At 40.9% G+C, this 21,355-nt stretch overlaps 1 protein-coding gene across 1 annotated transcript; it reads right to left on the bottom strand.

The window, feature by feature from the left end:
* Positions 1–314: 314 nt before the first annotated feature.
* Positions 315–9,648, bottom strand: LOC308102546 (cholesterol 24-hydroxylase-like). The gene is made up of 15 exons (XM_080452307.1): positions 9,417–9,648; positions 9,252–9,326; positions 8,593–8,674; positions 7,894–7,967; positions 7,229–7,315; positions 6,189–6,327; positions 5,161–5,274; positions 4,894–5,056; positions 3,768–3,833; positions 3,297–3,369; positions 2,484–2,568; positions 2,221–2,331; positions 1,946–2,034; positions 1,170–1,236; positions 315–733 (listed from the first exon to the last, which is right to left on the bottom strand). Exons 1-15 carry the CDS (start codon positions 9,563–9,565, stop codon positions 590–592), a joined length of 1,518 nt encoding a protein of 505 aa, XP_080308433.1. The 5' UTR covers positions 9,566–9,648; the 3' UTR covers positions 315–589.
* Positions 9,649–21,355: the final 11,707 nt, after the last annotated feature.

Raw genomic sequence — 21,355 nt, 5'->3', positions numbered from 1 at the left:
GAGCAATTAGGGGTTCAGCGTCTTGCTCAAGGACACTTCGACACTAACTCTGGGGGAATCCGGGATCGAACTGGGAACCTAACAGTTCCCATCCGGTCGCTCTACCGGACACTCTACCCCTGAGCCACTGCCTTCCCTATACAATGTTAACTGCCCATACACTGCCCATAAACTAGTCTAGCCTTAATTCTTAATTGTGCAGTGTGCAAATAGCAAAACATTCAAACATTCAAACAGTGAATACAAAGCGTGCCAGTATAGTATTTGTTACAGTACTGTATGTGTGTTTTAGGTCCAAGAGGCCTCTTGGACCAAAAACATATAATTTCCTCTCATTTCAATAACCCAGCCCAGACCCCCATTTGCTAACATTTTGTATCTGGGACCCCAATCTACACTATAAAATCCTCAGTTTTTAACTGACTCTGGGAGGGTACAAATAGAATGTTATTCCATTAGTACATTCTCTGAGTTAAAGACCCATAAGTGTGCATTTGGTTACAAACTGTAAAACATTTAGCTGGGGACCCCCTGGAACCCCCTCAAGAATCCCTGGAGGTCCCCAGACCCCATAGTGTGAACCAGTGATCTAGTCCTTTCTGTGATTGATGGTGCAGACTACTCCATTCCTAAGCTTGAGAGTGCCGGTGTCCTGGATGTCAAAGGACTGTCCAGGAACCTGGGGGAAGTCAAACCTCTGCAGCAGTTTTGCCATCACCAGCTTGGCCTCCATCTGAAAGCACACAGCAACAACAAGCTGATCAATGATGCGTGTGGATGTACGAGTGAGGGTTATTAAAGTTAATTAACATTACAACTAAAAGGGGGGCAAAAAAATATGTTAACTGAAACGGTTAAAAAGCTTTCACATGTAAAATGTTTTAGTTTAGAGGCAACATTTCAGTCACACAGCTTTTCTTAAATCATGGTGAACCAGTCTGACTGAATTACTTGGTAAACTAGGTGAATCACAAGGTGGAACAATGCGAAACAAAACGTGTTCATCATATTAACCTAAAATTACTCAATAATTCAAAACTCTATTTCAAGCATGTGTGTGTGTGTGTGTGTGTGTGTGTGTGTGTGTGTGTGTGTGTGTGTGTGTGTGTGTGTGTGTGTGTGTGTGTGTGTGTGTGTGTGTGTGTGTGTGTGTGTGTGTGTGTCCACACCTGTGAAAAATTCTTTCCCACACATGATCGTGGTCCCAGAGAAAAGGGATAGTAGCAGTAGTACGGCCTTGAAAAACAGATGACACACTCATTATTTACAGTGCATTTTACCTAAAGTAACACATAGTTATATGGGGGTGTATAGAAGGATAAAACCCCACTCATCATTCTTGATCCAACCCCTGGTGTGTAATTGGGTCCATTTTTACACAGTGTTAAAGGAACACTGAGGAATTTACAGTGTGTGCTGTTAGTCATAAAACACAATTAAATGTTTTAATAAAAGCAAAAACAATTAGATTATTATTTTTATATTTTATGTAGATTTTATTTTATTCTTCTACTTGGCACATCATCCTATGTACGTATATATCAAGATATCTTTTTTAAAACTACAACAAGGACACAATCACCTGTTGGTTTCCCACCTGCAAACGTTGGCAATTGTGTTTGTTGGAGTGCCCAGCCAGGAATTGAATGGTTTGAATGGTAGTGAGGGAGTGTTTTTCATCACCCAGACTATTCATAAAATGAATAGTCTGGGTTTCTACCTGCTATCCGTATTTGGGTCATTACAGGTAAATGTTCAGAAAGGTTACAAAATTGCAAAAATCTATAAGCTCATAATGCGTTGCATCACAAAGCATTGTGAGTTTGTAGATTGGCTATTTTCAGCACACAATACCCCTGTTAGATGAAGTATAAAATAGGGCTTAAGTGGTTAAATGTATTACCATGTACAAATTGTCATTTTTGTGACTAAGTTAGTGACTTACTTGGGAGCATCTGGGTGGAATCTGTCCGGATCAAACGTATCTGGGTCCTTAAAATTTTGCTCCAGTCTCCCGGCCACATAGGAACTGAACTGTGAATGTCAGGGAAATCCAGTTGACATCTTTCTATAACATTTAAATCATTATTATGTGGTCAGTACTTCATCAGTCGCCTTCCAAGGACCCAGGACCATTGCTAAACCCATTTTAGCTTCCTTAAACCTTCAGTTGAAGACATGTTGCTTACAGGAACAAGCATTCGTAGCTAAGAGACTCACAATGCAGACGACGCCTCCAGGAATGGGTACTCCATTGATGACAAAGTCTTTGGTTAGTACGCGAGATGTCACTGGAGCTGTGGGATACAGTCTGAGAGTCTCTTTTAGTACCTGGGGGGAGGTTGTAAGGAGGAGAAGTGAGGCAATTATTGTTTCAAATCCTAAGAGCAAGCCATGCCTTAGCTATAGATAGAACAGTCAATGAATTGGCGCTATTATTAGAGGAACGATGGAGAGAGTATTTGTAACTCTGTGATATGTACCTGTGAGAGGTAGGTCAGTTTGCCCAGGTCCTCGTAGGTAATCTCCCGCTTCATTCCGATAACATCATCCACCTCTTTCTTTGCTCTGAGAAATCAGGTAAGAAGTCATGTGGGACAATGGCTTACTCTAATTCATACTCTGTTACATGACTCTATCGCTTAACCAAAATGACTTACTCTATTTTCAACACTGTTCAGTTGAAAGAAAAGAAAATCTGCAAAAGAGTTGTACGACTATGTATACATTTGTATTAACATTTGTTTCTATCTAGTCAATTTTAATATTGAGCACTAAACTCTAAAATGGACCACAAGAAAAAACGTTGACAACAGAAACAAGTTATTCCAGGGAGTGAGCACTTTCACATTGTCTACTAATTACTAAACAAACTGTCTTGCAACTCTTTCGTCACATAATCCAGGTACGCTGCTGCAACTGCAATATGAAATTTCAAGGGGAAAGAAAGTTAATGGGCAATGTGTAATTCTTATCCACCAGAGGGTGTTAGTGTTCATGTTTTTCTGCTGTGTTGCTAGCATGAAATAACCTTGAAATATCTGCAGGAAATGTTGAAAATAATGTTATAATAATGTATTAACCCATTAAGACCTGGAACGCATCTGTGTCACTTTAGATTTCTTTGGCTATTCAAAAATAGCAGATATACAAGCTCATAGCTGCATATGTCTATATCTTAGTTATGCTCGTGACACAGTAGACATGTTATAATAGTGTCACAGTTGAGCAAGTGATCACAAGCACCCTCTAGTCTAGTCACTAGAGTTTAGTGGATAGAAATTATCATGTCTTACTTCTCTAGTATGTCAGGTTGTCTTCCTAGCTCCATGATGCAAAAGCCAAGTTGATTAGCAGTTGTTTCTTGTCCTAAAAAATGTAAGATAATATTAACACTATAACCGATAGCATAAGACAAACACTGGCTACCCGGTGTCCCTATTTTGGGGGTGGCATTATAGGGGAAAATTGCCGAAAGATTTCAAATGGTAAGTTGTAGCTCATTTCTAGTCAACTACTATAGAACCCAAAGCACTTTACGATGTAAAACACATTCACAAACCGGCCACAGAGTCGGCCACAAAGGGCACCTGCCTGCTCTTTGGGAACAGTTAGGGGTTCAGTGTCGTGCTCAATGATATTCCTAGACGGCCGCACCACCCCTTGAGACACTTCTGCCCAATATATTGTTTTCAAAAAAATAAAAAACAGCACGCTACAATTAAGCTCACAAGGCATTGCGATAAAGCAATATAATAGAGACTCACCCGCAATGAAGAATGTCATGAAGTTGTCCACCATCACTTCTTCATCCTCTTTATCCATGCTTTCCTCTGTAATAAAAAATAAAATGAGTTAAATCTGCAATCCATAACGTTTTTAGTGAATAAAATTGTATTTTGACCAATCTATATGAGGTGGTCTCCCTGCTTTTCTATTGAGAAATGTAGATCCTGTGTTCGGTTAGGACCACTACTGGTTGACAAGATGTATTGCATGAAGGTCAAAGCAGAGTTTATCCTCTGCCCAAACATGCTTATTATATACATGTTATAGCTGTGTAACAGAGAGGTATCTGTTACCTATTTTTGCACATATAGATTGACCCTTATTAATTGAACAATATTTGCACAGCATATTGGCACTTTGGGTATTTGCACTTTATTAAAGCTTGACATGTACCTGTTCAAGTTGTGCCGTTCTGTTGCCAGTGTAATTGGGCTGGACCAAGTCTGAATGGCAGAGGGGGGTTGTGAAATTGCTAAGGATATTGTTGTCGTGTAATGTTGTAGTAGAATCATTAATGGTGTAGTAACTACACCATTAATGATTCTAACTACACTGTAGTTCATGGAGTTTTCATATATTTTATGAGAGTTAATGTTATATGTATTAATGTATTTGTATTTGTATTTGTATTTGTATACCCAGCTGAGTATAAAAGGCTGTCTATAAACTCAGTTGGTGGTAGAATGAGAGCTAGGCACCACCTTGTCACCTGTGTTGGAGCTCCTGTTTTTATGTCTTTCGTATTTTTTGTAGGTGAATAAAGCACTTTTTGGTTGCACTTTAAGCGCCTCTGTACTGCTTCCAGCTGCTAAATTGGGCATTTCAACAAGCTGAACAGTAGAGATTTTGAACCCCGGAGACAGGGGTTCAATTCCCGGGTAGGACATAAGTCACAGATTTCCAATTTAATAGAGTAATATGCTGATGCAAAGTAAACCTTCATTTAAATGTATATCGAAGGTTTAACCTATATTCATTTAGCATTGAATAATACCTACGATAACAAAATAAGATATGCAAATCCAGGCAATAGCAACTGCATATCACAATATTGATATATTTCCCAGCCTTAATATTTATTGTAAATGATTAAAGAAGTGCAACCTTTGCCAGCAGTTTTAATGATCTGTGTGAGGACGTCCTTGGGCACATCTTCACCATTCTGCATGGCGAACTTTCTGTCGTTAATCCACTTTGCTCCTGTGGTCCGCAGAAACTGGCATGCCTGCCTCGCCTCTTTGACAAATGCCCAGTTCTTTGGTTTGTACTGGAAAGGCCAGAGTTTTAGGGCACAAACTCATGAATAAGGTACACTGATACATGATTATCTTTGCAATATCAATCTCAAATAAATGTGCCATGAATGCATACCTTAAAGAATATGTCTCGGATATGTATAACCAACCCCTTCAGGCAGATCTCAATGGATTTGGGAAATGGTGACTCAGCTTTCCTCAGCAGGTCTAAATCCACCCCAAACGCAACCTACATTTCAAACAATAGAGGGCACACATACTGTATATAAAGGAATTTATACTTATAAAGACAAATCTTTTGATAAGCACATCCCTTGCTCTTTAAAATCTTCTCACACCCTTTTTTAAAATATTTACCCAGGGAGGTAGCTAAGCTAGGGAGCCACGCCCTGACACATTAAAGCTGGGAGCTGACCCATACGCGAACTGCCTATTCCCATATTGTTGAAGCAAGGGGGCGGGGCTGGCGGGGCTGGGAGAGAGTCAGTGCACTGAAGTCAAGGCACAGACTACTGTGTTGTTGACGGACAACGGATGCGCGCTTATGAGAAACAACAAAAATAAAACCTGGCAAAACAGTTGCGTGCATTAGTGCAAGATGAGGATAAAGGAAACATTCAGTCTAAATGTCCAGCTTGCTAATTCTCGCCTACTACTACTACTTTTATATTTTAAACTTTAAATTTCTCTAAATATTAGGACATATTAGGACAATATTAGGACATATTTCAGGACAGCCTAAGTACAAGCAACACTTCCATACATCCATTCTTCCCACTATGTAAAGTAATGACCAGTAGGCTCTGTGCGCTACGGTAACTGTAGTCCCAGCTCAATTTCAGCTTACAGGTGTGCTGTTTCTGCTATTTTAGAAAATAAATATTGGGCGGCAGTGTCTCAGGAGGTAGCGCGGCCGAATTGAAACAGTCTTGTTGTTGCAATTCCCTGCTTACTCTGGGATTGCGTATAGAAAAATTGTGCTTTAAGTTGGTAAACTGAAGAAAAGCATGGCCTGCTACAGTAAGTCTACAAATGCATATATGACATGAAGGTGATCTAATGATGTTCACTGTTTTAGTGCATGTATTAAAACTGATAGATGCTGGGAAACAGGATATATCAGGACCATTAAGGGCACCGTACCTTGGTAATGACATCAAGTGTAACATCGTTGATTAGGTGGAGCATGTTGACATCTGTTTTCCCATCAGCAACCTCTTCAAGTTTATCCATGAACTTCTCTGAGGTGTCATTGAAGGCGCCTGTCAAGCCTCTAAGGTATCTAGAAGGGAAAAAAGCAACAATAGCTCAGCACACATTCTTGTACAGTATGTTGTGCGTTTGATGCTGTTTCCGGCTCATGAATAGCATTAGGCAATAAACTAGGATCGTGTGAATAACATTCACAAGGCATACATTCTAGAATCTAAATAGATAAACGTTTATTGATAGATTATGTTGGAATTCTGGTAAATAAGGAATGCTGTAATCGTCCTACTTTATTTCATTTATATTATAATCATTCATTTGTTTATTTCTATTTTTTCTTTTGTGTTTTAGTTGTGTCCATAATTATTATTTGCTTTTATTTATACGTTGTTTTTGTTTTCCTCAATGTGTATTGTAAACACTGTGAGGTGTATAGGTGTTGGAAGTTTGCATATGTTTGCATACCATGCCACCACACACTTGTTTTGGGGCTTCACCTTCACTTTAGAATGCCCTGCTAGAGGAAACCGGGCTCACTGAAGAGGTGCCTTGTTTTAAATCTCTTCTTAAAATACATTTATACAAAGTTTTTTAATGTTTAATCTTCCTATTTTAGTTTACCCTGTTTTTGTTTCCTATGCAGTTGTCTACATGTGTATTGTATTTATTGTGTGAAGAACTTTGTAATTCTGCTTTTGAGAAGTGCTATACAAATAAAGTGTTCTATTATTATTATTATTACAGTCAAACATTACTGCAATTGTTAAAGTTGCACACCATCATAAATGCACTTTTGTGCGTGAGCAACTGAGCATGTAAAATAATAAAGAAATAAGTGTATTTGTCTAGTCTCTGTCTAAGGAGTCATTCTTAAACTTTTTGTGGTTGTGCGAGTCTTTCACCACTCTTGTTCCCTGTGGTGTTAACAGCTCCCATAGGTATCCTGAACTAAGTGAATTGCAGAGATGCCTTACAGGCTGCTGAAGGCAGGGTCCATCATGCGTCGCTGTTTGTACCATTTGTCATGGTCATGTTCTGTGAGCAGGCCACTGCCAAGGAACCTTGTGGAGAGATATTGTGGTCAGACTCTGGATAGGGAAATGACTCTTATCGCCCACACAATTAAGGTGACTACAAACCTGCCTGCTGAACCTATGGTGTGCGTGCGTGCAGGGCATGGCTGAAAATAAGCTTATCTTAGCTACTTACCTGGGTAAATAAAGGATAGGTCCAAACTTCTATATATGAGATGTTTCAATCATTTGTACATTGTTGTTTAAACTTCCGCAATGAAAACAATATTGCCACAGCCAGGGCATAATGGAAAAGATTTACAGTGGACCTCGCCCAGGACTCACTCTACGTACCACTAGTGACAAGGGTCACGGTTAAAGCCTGATTCATACTGCGTCGTATGACGGAGCATAAATTAGAGAAGCACTGAAAAGAAGATTTGGCCATTTGCTTTCCTTACATGATTAAAAGACAAACTAAGGAAATGTATTTGTTATTATATTTGATAGTTCCAGCACTGCTCTTCATATTGTGAACACATGGTATTTGTAATACTTCAACAAGGCTGTCCTAACCGGAGTACCTTTAAGAGTTCCTGGACTAGTGAATTAGTGAATTACTGTACCTCAGCCCAAACATAGAGGAAACCCGCTGGTAGAACAGCTTATCTTTGAGGTACTTTGGGGACATGAGGATTTCCTGCAACAAAGATCAATACAAGAGGCAGAATCCAAAGAATCAGTTAATTTGGTTTTTGACACATTGTTATGATGAATGTTAACCATGTAATTAAACAAAAGTGTGAGCAGTAAAGTGAACACTAACTAAAACATTGGTGTTTGCTTTTCATGTGTCAGCAGGTCCTAGCCTGGAATGGCCCGACTAATATCACTGCGTAGATATTAGTCTGGAATCTCTGTATGGAAGGTGCATTTCCAAGGGGCGGATTAAAAAAAATGCCTAACCTGACCCATATTTGCATACCGGGCCCTGATTGGTCCCTCACAACTTCGGAGGGAGAGAAATCCATTCTCAACTGAGAGGGGCCAGACCTAATCTGCCAAGATTAGTTCTGGCAGATTCCTCAGGAACCAGGCTAAGCAGGTCCCTCATTCGAACAGTAATTTAACCACTTAAACCCTATATGGGTGACCGGAGTCCCTCAGGGCTCTGTACTAGTGTGTTTTCTGTTTTCTGTTATTGTGGGGTAAGCTTTCACTGAAAATAGTATATATTTTCTGTGAAAGCCTTCCCCACAATAAGGATGCTGGGGTTTAAGTGGTTAATTATGGTCATGTGCAAACCAAGCCCAGGTGTTATTTACCTTGGTAGCCTCTGGACAGCTCACACCCAGCATAACCTTATGCAAATTGTTGATCCTGTACACTGGTCCATAGATCTGAGACCTGGGGAGAGCAGCATAGTGATCAAAGTTTTTTTTTTACATTCCACCAGAAATGGTGATTTATGAAATTCTGTGATTAATGACCCCCATTCTTGCAATTTCTGCAAATCCATTCCAGGGGGTGACATCCTCACCACACACATGTGGATGATGTTTGATGTCATATAAATCCTCCATTTAATAAGAATTAATCTTCAGTATTATTATCCCCCCCCCCCTCACAGTAAATGGGGACCTCTGCCTCTAGAGTCAGAAGGTAATTGATTGATTGATTGAATAGGTACAGTTTCATACAAAAAGGATGCTATTAGGATAAACCCAAGAAAGCACTTTGGCTTGTTTCCATTGGGGTCCTGCGTATTCAATTTATGGAAACATTTAAAGACAAACAATAATATACAAAAATATGCAAAAACATCATATAAACAAGTATTAATCTAAAAGAAAAATATGTTATTACAAATCAAGTTTGAGCAAACCCTTATATTAAAAAATTTACATTTGGGAAATATTAATATTATTCAAATGAAAACTGGACGTTTTCTATATAGCCTATATATATATATATATATTCTCACCATTCCAAGAATTTGTCGTGCATATTTCCTTTTTGCGTCGCCCTAATTAATGATGGCATATGTCCGAGGAAAAAACTGTTGGAAGAAATGTAAACAATTAATGTAATGCTTATACAGCGAGAAGTGAGAACAAACCAGAGAAAATGTTCCTATACTTAACATTACCTGTCTCTTGGTGGTCCTGGAATGCGATCATACTTCCAATGACTGTATTTGAGAAGAACACAAAACCCGATAAATGCCACTAAAATAACAACAGACAGGAACAAAAGTGCATAACCGCAAAAGGACAAAATGAGATGAAAAAAACCCATGTCTGTCAACCTACGATTACTCTGAAATCACTACAAAATAAAGTAGAGCTGGGCAATTTGTACGCAACAAGGAAGTGAGCAAGGCGTTGCTTTTTGGCCTGACTTGACCGCCTGCCGCCTACGCATTCACGACGTTACTGTAGTTCCAATAAATACGCGATCTGATTGGCTCCATAGCTCAGTGGTTAGAGCACTGGTCTTGTAACCCAGGGGTCGCGAGTTCGATCCTCGCTGAAACCTGAGAAATATTGTATTTTTCTGGGACATTATCCGATTACGAATACACCTCAACTCCCATATTAAAATTCAATCATTACTCTCAAGCAAACCAGGAAGCCATATAAATAGCATAAAATAGTTGGTTAAAGTGTACAATTCACAAGCCCAACTGAATTTGTGTAAAAGCACTAATTTAACTTAAATATATTTCAGTTAAATTAGGCAAAATATAATGTAGGCTACTTAGAAATGTATGCTATTTGTGTCGGACTCCCTCAGACAGACAAGAGAGACGTTAATAAAATAAATTGCCAGGTGAAGTGATCAACCTCCTTGAAGTTGGCACTCCATATGATGAAAACATTAATACAAATTGTGTCATTCTTTAGTGTTGGATTTGTGTCTCACTCTGACCATCATCATCGTCATCATCATCTGTTTTTACGTCTACTCTAGAGAGTGAGACTCCCGTCCAGGACAGGCTTCAGACGTGCCTCCTGCAGGAGACTTCAGACTTGGCTCAGATCTGAACCCTTTTGATTTGGCGTTAGGAACCCGTTGCGACCGCATGCCCTTGCTGACGTCGACCCCGAGTAGGGATTGAACCAACGACCTTCTGTGTGAAAGGCCTACGCTCTGACGGTAAAATAAAATAAATAATAACTATTCACCTGGGGAACGAGAGAATAATGAATAAAATAATGCGTGTTTAAATGTTAATGCTTTGATCATCTCACGTCAATTTGCACGTCTTATATGAATGACAGATGCAATGAATACAAGAGTAGGCTATCTATGTTACCTGACATTACTTGGTACAGTAGGCAATGGCATGTATGCTACAAGTAAGCAAGCATCATAGCCTTAGTTGAACAAAGTTGTGGTTTGGGCCGGAATCGACCTTATTCTCCCTGTGTGTGTATTTATATGACTAGAAGTTCGGCCGGCTGCGCCGGCCTCACATCTAGCGCCCACGCCCACATAGCGCCCACTTGGCAGCGCCGATCACTGGCGTAGTGTCATGAGGGCCAGTGGGGCCATGGCCCGGTCAGTGAAGATTTGCCAGAAAAATTAATCTGCTCCGACAGCAATAGACACAGCCGCCGGCCGCCAGTCACGTTACTGCAGTGATACATTGGCTGGCCCATTCGCACCTTTAAAGCTAAAGCTGCCTACTCCTGCCTATCACTGACCTGTAAAGTAGCCTATCATAGTCTGTTGGAGACATAATCATGTCCTAAGAGGAGTCCAAAAGAGAATGGATCCTGGGATTCATGAATTAAATTACAGAGGTGAGTAAATAAGTACTTGTACTGCACTTTTTGAGGCATTTGTACTTTACTCTCTCTCTCTCTCTCTCTCTCTCTCTCTCTCTCTCTCTCTCTCTCTCTCTCTCTCTCTCTCATCTCTCTCTCTCTCTCTCTCTCTCTCTCTCTCTCTCTCTCTCTCTCTCTCTCTCTCTCTCTCTCTCTCTCTCTCTCTCTCTCTCTCTCTCTCTCTCTCTCTCTCTCTCTCTCTCTCTCTCTCTCTCTCTCTCTCTCTCTCTCTCTCTCTCTCTCTCTCTCTCTCTATATACATATACATATAAACATATATAAATGGTGAAACGGCGGGGCGAAAATGGGCAATATATTGTTATTTTATTATGATTATTAATAACTTATATGATGATTAATTATATCGTATGATTATTATATTTGATTAAGATATATGATGTTATAATAATAATCATGGGGCACGTATAATCATTATCTTATAATCATATAATAATATAATGAATCATCATACATCTTATTAAGTAATGTGCTCACAGAGAGACAGACAGGCTAGATATAGATAGATATATAGTTAGATAGATAGATAGATAGATAGATAGATAGATAGATAGATAGATAGATAGATAGATAGATAGATAGATAGATAGATAGATAGATAGATAGATAGATAGATAGATAGATAGATAGATAGAATATTCGTTTTATGCTGATGGATAGATAGATAGATAATGTACATTTGTTTGTACTCAAGTACTGTACAAATTTGAGGGGTTTTAACTTTACTGGATTATCTTCAATTTTCAGTACTTGTACTTCTACTCGACTACATCTCAGAGGCAAATATTGTCCTTTTGTAAACTGTAGATGTATATAATTATTATAAAACCTGCATTAACCACTGTATCCCTATATACTTTGGCTATTTTATAAATAGCCGGTGTACACGCTCACAACGCGTGGCTTTGCGATTTGTTGTGAGCTTGTAGATCAGCTGTTTTCTAAAGATTTTTCAACATGTATGTACGACGTATTAGAGGTTGCACATGAACTCTGCAGCCGCATTGAGGCGCTCCAACACAAACACTCTGACATAAGCTGCTTCACACAACAAACATCAGCACCACGCTGCTGTTTGTCCAAAAGACACAATATCTCCTCTCCCGTTGCTGCGGCTGACTGTGATGTCGGCTGTGTCTCTCCAAGGCTGATGAGGGTGATCATTTGGACGTGACATTGTGTCACAAAAACCCACAAAATACACCAAAATAACACTGTTCAACGGGCTAATTAGTTAGCATTGATGACATTGACCACAGTAACGTTCATACAGGTTGTTGATAAGATGTTTAACATAGCCGTTTGAGTCACGACAACAGCGTTAGCATTAGCCGCATGCTAACGCTACGCGTTCCTTAGCTTAGCTACACACTAACGGCCCATTATAGGCAGCTCTTGGCTAATAATCCTTAAACCCAACTAATGCCAACATAGTAATGGACATAAGCATTCACATACATGCTTTAGACACTATTAGCAACAACCAGCAGCAACAGAATCCAAATATATCAGGCCACGTTGACCACGTTAGCTACATGCTAACGGTGAAAGTGCATTAGCGTTAGCCGCATGCTAACGGCTCATGTTAAGCACCCCTAATCATGGAAATACAACGATCGCCGCTATCACAGTAGTGGACATAAACATTCGTTACATTATTAGGAGGCTGCAATGACCTCAAAGTCTTGACAATATGAATGACAGGGCGATTTATTAGAGAAATGACGGTGATTGTGCTGTCCAGCTGGGCTCGCACAACAATCACGGAGCCCAGCCGTTTGCATAGACCACGACAGCGCTTGTTTCTTGCCCGTTTTACGGATGTGGCAACGAAGGTGCTCAGTTTTGGTCGCAGATGATGATGATTGGCTGTTAAAAGAACCATCCGGAAGTAAATTGCGAGCTGGCGAAGTGATTTGCATAAGTATTGGGGCATAATGCGTTTGATATTAATTGTACATCGTGCAAGTAGAGTAACGGTATGGGAAGCAGCTGGTGTTACAGGCAGAATATTGAGGAATTTTGGGGGAAAATGTGGAGTTAGTTGGGCCATGTGTGTGCTTGGAGACTGGCCCCATACACGCCCCATACACTTGTGTACACTCCATGAGTTTGGCCGCCAATTATGGTAGGAGGATTGTCCGCACGTTGCTTTTCTACTCGTGCCGGCGAGTAGACAACATTATCTAAAATAGCCTGATTGTCAAGGTCACGGCCGGTCATAGACAATCAGGCTAATAGATAATGTTTTGGTATGATAAACCCTTCCTGAGTCACAGCTAAATTAGTGTTATCAGCTGCTAAAGTTACCCTCCTCCATTGAAACATGGCATTTTAAACACTGGTGGGTATTGGCTCATATTCAGGACAAATTGCAATGTTTTATAGCCTATTATACTGCCCTGTCAAGCCAAAGTGCAGTAACTACGTTTTTGGACACACCGACTTATTTGTGTATCCCAAAGGTCAAATTAGCCATTGTGATTTTGGGGGATAAACAATTACCTCAAGAACAGATGTACAATTAGTGTAATATCACTTATATGCCGATATCTCATTTGGTTGACCAGTTAAATCACTTTTAAACCCATTTTTCAGTGATTATTTTTTTCGTAGTTACTGCACTTTGCCTTGGCAGGGCAGTATAGTTGTTCCCATTTTTAAGGGGACACTGAGCTTAAGCCATTTTGTGAACATGTATGACAAGTAGTGGTAACTGGAGCTCTTCAAACTTTTAATAACACAACATTTTCCACAATTTCCGGCTAATCCATATATTGTCTTTTAGTCCTGTGTCATCAAACACCAGAGACACAAAACACAAAAACTGGAATACTGACACAACCCTAAGGATTCAGGAAATGTATAATTTACCTGTATCATTTCATTCTGAGGTGGTGATTTTCAGCCTTATATTGAACAAGCACTTTTTATGAGAAATAGACAGGTCAATAGGCCTATAAAAAATCACACCCAGTGTGAAGTGGGCGGTGTGGTCACAGTGGTCATCACAGTGATGGAAGTTCACTTAAAGAAAAGTAATATTGTGGACCAACCATTGTACACCCCTAACTTAAAAAAAACATAAATGTGTTTTTTTAAAGTGCATAGTCCTATTTATAAGGCTATGCACATGTGTCATGTTTCACTAGCCAATCACAGTACTGAATAGACTGTGATTGGCCAATCACGGTGCAGGGTTAGGGGGGTACACTGGTGGCCAATCACAGCACAGGGTTGGGGGGTGCAATGGGTGGGGGGGTACAATGGTGGCCAATCACAGTGCAGCGAATGTCGATGTCCAAACCTCACATATAGGGGCGGTTTCACCGCCCAAAAAACGATAAATGACCTTCATGAGACTGTCTGGAGCAACATTCATTCAGTTTCCAGGCCCAGTTCATGGCTACCATACCCTATTCTTTTCCCACCCAGAGTCGACCATGATCTGGTTGTATGCTCACGTGGTTCTCAAAACTTTACATTTTAGGGACCTCCATAACTCTGAGAGGGTATAAAATGTTACTCAACTCAACTAAAATTGCATTTATAAAGCACATTTAAAATGACCGAAGCCAACCAAAGTGATATACAACACAGAGAACGACAGTAACACAGCTAACAATATACAACACATAGGCCTACATACAGCAAATTAAATACAAGTTAAAATACACCCAGCAGAAAACAGTGAGGTGGGGTCTATGGACATGGGGTGCCAGTTTCAGCTGTGCTCAAAGGCCAGAAAAATAAATGTCTTCGGTAATGATTTGAAAGTGTCTATGGACTGGGATGCTCTAGTCTAATGTTAAGCGTTAGGCTATTCCAGAGCCTCGGGGCAGCCGCAGCAAAGGCTCGATTTCCTCTGGTCTTTAACCTGGTCGTGGGCACAACCAGCAACAGCTGGTCGGCCGACCTTATGAGGTCTGGGTGGAGTGTAGGCCTAATCCTGAAGAAGGTCTGCGAGGAAAGCCCATTTCTGACTTTAAAAACAAACATTAAAAGCTTAAAATCAATTCTAAAGCGGACCAGAAGCCATTGAATGGAGGCCAGAACAGGAGTAATGTGATCCCGCTTCTTTTTTACCAGTGAGGAGGCGGGCAGTGGCGTTCTGCTGCAAACACCTGAGCACCGACTGGTCTATGCCGACATAAAGTGAATTATACAATAATCAAGCCTAGTTGAGATAAAGGTGTGGATCACCCTCTCAAGGTCACTGGGAGAAAGATAGGGCTTGACCTTGACCTTATCATTTTTACATTGTTGTTTAAACTTCCGCTATCAAAACAATACTGCCCTCCTTGCCCACAGCCAGGGCCTAATGGAAAAGATTACAGTGGACCTCGCCCAGGACTCACTCTACGTGAGTCCTGGGCGATCAAGTTGTTGAAACAAATTAAAGGGTTAGATTATTCAAGTCCCACTGCTTCTTTTCCAGTAGTCGCTAGTACAGCAATTGGGATACCCCAGTACCTGTCAAAATACTTAAATGAAGTCCACGATCACAACACCAGTGGCAGCTCCACGGATCATCAACAAAGGGAATGAAGTCGTTCTCATGCTATACAACAAAGATGTGGAATGCCCTACCAAAAGGAGTAAAGGAGTGTAAAACCCTACTTACTTTCAAAACTGCCTAAAGAGACACATTCAGGAGGCTGCAATTCCAAACTGGCCCCTGTCAAAGTCTTAACCTTGTACATATCTTTTCTTGTGCATATTTCTTATGTTTCATACCAGTAACCTGTAAGCTGATCGTACGACGTTCTGTATAGTGGGCTAGTGTATATCTGTCTGTCTCTTACATGCCATCATGATTTGTGTGCATGGGAACTCATTTTAAACAAGCTCGGTGCTTTCATGAGTTATCCAGTTTAGTAGACCTATTGTGAATTGTACTTCCATGTACTGTTTCTCATGTCTTACTAAATAAAGTACATCAGTCAATCAATATTATCCCTTCACTGATGTACGTGGGTGGGGTGAACAGCAGGGGGTGCTCTGTCCCAGTTATTTAAAAGTCATGGTCCCTGGTACCCTTTTCAAAACTGATATGTGTATGAAACTGCCTTTTAGAGCAGTGGCTCTCAATATCATGTGGGTCCCCACATGATATTGGGGGGGGGGGGGCTTTTAAGACTTTTCTAATACAATAAAAAACCAAAAACATTACTGCATCAAATGTAATCAACAAACTAGGCGACACTATAACAAATTGGTCAAATATTGGCTAAATTGTCAAATAATATAAGAAAATGTTGAAAATATTTTCACAATATTTATCTGTGTGAACTAAATGTAATCCTCAACTCCTCAATTACAAGTGCTTATCAGGGTGGGGGGGGGGGGGGGGGTCCCCAGTTCAAATCTGATTATTTTGGGGGTCACAGCCTGAAAAGGTTGTGAACCACTAGTTTAGAGAACCCAAAGTCACATCACATGAGTTATTATATCCCAAATGCCACAATGATGTGCTTCTGAATGGCGTTCGAATGTCAATTGTCCTGCAGTTCCGTCTTTCAGCTGAGTCACAAAATGCCTTATGTGATGTCAGATATGTTATATTTTATCCCTACACTTCTCCTATGAACCCGGGTGACTCCCAATTTTGTGAGTGCTTCATACCTGCGCATATTGCTTCCAATAACCTTCGAGCTTGTCTGCATTCTTATCTTTAAAACACAGGACAGTCATATTTTTGGTCCAGGGTCCTGGCTCTGTGTAAGCGCTGCAGGCTGCAGGCTGTTTGATGTTGTTATGGCTGGCTGTCTGCCTTTCTTAGTAGTACCGGCTCTGCAGGGCTCCTCTCATGTCCAAAGGTATTGTTTAGCTGGCTGCCCTTTTGATTACATTATCAACAGAGAAAAGAGACAAAATTAAGACTCCCACTGAACATGGGCAAACAAACAAAAAAGATGTTATAATCTCATTCCTTTGAGGAATTTCAGATATTCAGACTTGTCTGAGGATATTGATGCTGCAGGTTTTATTGTGCTCGCTGTTCTTGTAAAGAACACTCTCAGTCTGTGACAGTGAGGAGGCAGAATAATAATGATGACAGAGTGAGACATACTGAGTTTAAGTATCTGGATTATACCACTACAAATAACGACATGTACTGTAGCTTAGATTCATATATATTTTACAAAGTGTATACCACACCATTGGGCCAACTGCAAAACCTGCAATTTGTGGTAAAGGAAGGGAATTATCAACTGTAACTACAGTCTAATGTTTGTTAAAAAATTTACTTGTTGTTAAACTTGTCACAACCTGAGCGCCATGGCGATGACAGAAGAGAGAGAGAGACACACACACAAATTAGTCAATTCAATTAACATTTCATTAATTAATTAAAGGATTAACAGAAGATAACTTAAACTTACATGTGTCGTATGATCAGCTAAGTGAGTGCTCGTGCAATGTTGTATGGTGCAGAAAAACAAGCCAAATCAACCCAATTCAAAACAGGTGTCCCAGGAGGTAGAGAAACAGAAACTGAGCTCCCAACAGGCCTTTTAAAGCACAGCTTTTCAAAGTGGTGATGTGGGGCAATTGGGGAAATTGGAAAGGGGGGGTTGCAATGTTGCATTGCGATGCGTTGTGCTCTTGTAAATCAGCTAGTTTAGCTTATTTATGAATACTTTTTAAAGACATTTTACAGTTAGGGGCCGCATCCAGAGGCTATGGCTATTTGGGGGTCCTTGGCATGGAACAGTTTGTGAACCCCTGTTTTAAATGAACCCTGGCATGTGCTGCCAGTGTTGCTGATGAACCTTGTTGCCACTCTGCTGACGACCCTCTGCCATGCCCACCTCCAGTACCTCCAAAGAAAGCAGCCAAACAACAGGCGGCCAGGCCGGGGCCAGAGAGGGTCACCTCAAACTCCATTCCCCTCGGACTTCTATCTATCTCCAGAACAGAGGCTTTGACAGTGACACACAGACTTGTTCGGTTTGTTCTTAGATTAGGTAGGTGATCCTGTAACAAGGTCTTCCTCCATGTCAAGCTGGTCAGGAAACTAGATCAGTCATACTCCAAGATAATCTGTATTATCATATATTGTGTGTGTGTGTGTGTGTGTGTGTGTGTGTGTGTGTGTGTGTGTGTGTGTGTGTGTGTGTGTGTGTGTGTGTGTGTGTGTGTGTGTGTGTGTGTGTGTGTGTGTGTGTGTGTGTGTGTGTGTGTGTGTGTGTGTGTGTGTGTGTGCGTGCGTGCGCGTGAGCGAGAGAGAGAGTAAGGATTTATGTGGGTGGGTTGGGTTTTTGTCTCTTGTTATGTTTATGTGTGTACCCATGTTTATGTGTTTATGTGTGTACCCATGTTGCGTGTGTTTCTGTGAGTGACATTTGTGTGTGCTGTGCATGCACATCTTTCTTTATGTACTGTACATAGGGGTGTGCGTGCACCTGAGTGCGTGTACAGACAGAGGCACAATAACAGTGAGTGGCTTTTGACAGAACACATTGACCCATTGTGTGCTTGTGCGCACGTGCTCGCGGCCCTTATGTTCCGCACACCACATGTGATCCACAGGGGAGTCACAGACAGTCAGCGGTGGAAGAAGTACTCAGGTGTTTTACTTTAACAATACCACAATATGAAAATATCTGTGAGCTTGTAGATTAGCTATTTTTGAATAATCGGGCTTAAGTGGTTAATGAATGTTTTGTATTAATAATCGAAATCTACAAAGTAACTAAAGCTGTCAAATAATTGTAGTGAACTAAAAAGTACAATATTTGCAATGTAACTATGGACTTAGTTACTTTCCACCCCTGGACGCAGTGTGTGGTACAGGGACACGGTCACGGTAGGCTGTGTAGGGAGTGGCTGAGAGCCATGCTGTTTTGCCCGTCAACCAGCCACAGCACACCAAGAGGAAATCTCATGTTCCTGCCAGCCTGCAAGAGTAAACAGATCTGTAACCACCGAGAGATGGCACACAGCCCAGGCCACCAGCACTACAACTAAAGGCAGGAATACATCACACCACACACACACACACACACACACACACACACACACACACACACACACACACACACACACACACACACACACACACACACACACACACACACACACACACACACACACACACACACACACACACACACACACACACACACACACACACAATGTGGCACATTCATCATAACATTTGCTGACCTAAAATGTTGTGAAGCACACACACACACACACACACACACACACACACACACACACACACACACACACACACACACACACACACACACACACACACACACACACACACACACACACACACACAATGTGGCACATTCATCATAACATTTGCTGACCTAAAATGTTGTGAAGCACACACACACACACACACACACACACACACACACACACACACACACACACACACACACACACACACACACACACACACACACACGTTTGCACTCATACACACAAGCATAATATGCTTGTGTGTATGAATGATTATATTATAGTCATTCATACACACATCATAGCTGCTCAGTCACTGACCCGCTGTTAGAATGCACAGCTGTCGCTCAGATGCACTTCACAGAACAAGGGTTTAGGATGCCATGTTCACCGTTTATTTTTCCCCATGCCATATTCTGTATCTTCTTACCTAATAATGTATTTGAAATACAGCATAATGGTCCTGTGGGTCACATTGTTGTACATCTGTGTTTTTGCCTCGTATAAGCAATGATGATGAATAAAACATTCTGTGGCATGTTGTGACAGCATGCCCTGCCAGATTTATCCGTCCAGTTTTCAAATCTATTTTCCAAACAACTCTTGTCCTCATTCAAGAATTCAGGTCAGCCCTACGAAACCTCTCCTGTCTATTTTATGTTCTTTCTTCTCTCCTGTTTCCCACCCTCCCCTCTCACTCACTCTCCCCTACTCTCTTTTCTGTCCACACATCTGCGGTTATTTATCTGTTATGCTGCAGCGGCAATGTGGTCAACATGTGTCTGGCTGCCTTCCACGAAGCACTCATCTGTAGTCCACTTCTGAATCGCTACAGAACTACAGTAGACGCGCTGAATGCCTTATCGTTTTGGTCCTGCACATGGATGCGTGTACGTGTTCGTTAAACGGATGTTTCTAGCATTCTGCTCAGCTTTAATTATGCATGCTCAAGCGATGAGTCAACTCTGTCCCACCTGTGTCCCAATTCTTTCCTAATCGGAAATGTATAGGTCTGGGTTTTTTCCATTTCTCTCTATGGGGCCATTGAGAGCAGAACGCAAAGGATGGGCGTCATGACCTACAGGAATTAGAGTATTTAAGAGGGGTATTTGGATTACCTAAGCCTGTGGATTACCCTGACCCTTGAACCTTTAATCTTGATGTTATTTAATCCTCTTGAAAGAGTATACCCTCAGACATTGCTGTGATTATATGTGCAGAACAGCCTAGAAAACCAGACCAGCCAGAGACAGACAACAACATGGATGGTGTATGTGAACTAGAATCATACAGGGCCTGGCTGCCAGTCTTCACACCTAAGGTCTTGCAATATGGACCACGTAGAGTTGATCAGAAAATACTCTGGTTCTCTGGTATCATGCATTATGGAGTGCAGCTTCACTCAGTCAGTTGGAATCTGAATACAAAGAGACTCCGAGCCAGCTCTGTATCTTCAAATGATTTTGCTTGTTTTTTTCACCTGGGGCTGAGATGAGTAATCTTGCTGTGGGATCTATGCTCATCAAAGTTGTGTCGGTCATGTAACTCACCAGGAGTTGGCCCGGGACTCAGTTCTTTGAGCGATGACACATGGTTTGAGAAAAGCTGGCCTAGTCTCCTGACATGTCTGATAGATATGGTTAATGGTGCTTTTGAACAGCAGACATGTACCCAATATGATGTTATGCCAAGAGCACTCCAGCACTCAGTAACGCAGAACAAATGAGGGAAGCAAGCGCTTGAGGCTGTTGATTCATTGGGTGGTTCAATAATACCATAACAATATTACAGCATTTGTACATAGTTCATCCATGCACTGTCATAACAAATGTGCCATGACACTTAATCGATTACTGTCTTTATAAAGTCTTTTGAAGGCAGAAAAGTCATGTAGAAATAAAATAAAGACATCAATAGGGATTAAAAAGCATTGACAGTGTTTTATATGTGGTTAATTATTAAGCAACTTATCACAAAGTTACAGTACAAAGCCAGTTATGCCCTGTAGAATTCACGGTGCAGTCATGACTGCATG

The sequence above is a fragment of the Gymnoscopelus braueri genome, assembly GCF_963280865.1.
Source record: "Gymnoscopelus braueri genome assembly, chromosome: 16".
NCBI classification, from domain to species: Eukaryota; Metazoa; Chordata; class Actinopteri; order Myctophiformes; family Myctophidae; genus Gymnoscopelus; species Gymnoscopelus braueri.
Note: the sequence above shows the minus strand (reverse complement) of the source record. Positions and strands in the feature narration are given on the sequence as shown.

Coding starts and splice junctions, on each gene's coding strand:
- LOC308102546 (XM_080452307.1), bottom strand. CDS start 9,565: ATGGGTTTTTTTCATCTCATTTTGTCCTTTTGCGGTTATGCACTTTTG. Junction 7,316..7,893: donor TCCTCTATGTTTGGGCTGAG/GTACAGTAATTC, acceptor TCTCTCCACAAG/GTTCCTTGGCAGTGGCCTGC. Junction 5,057..5,160: donor TCCGAGACATATTCTTTAAG/GTATGCATTCAT, acceptor TGGCCTTTCCAG/TACAAACCAAAGAACTGGGC.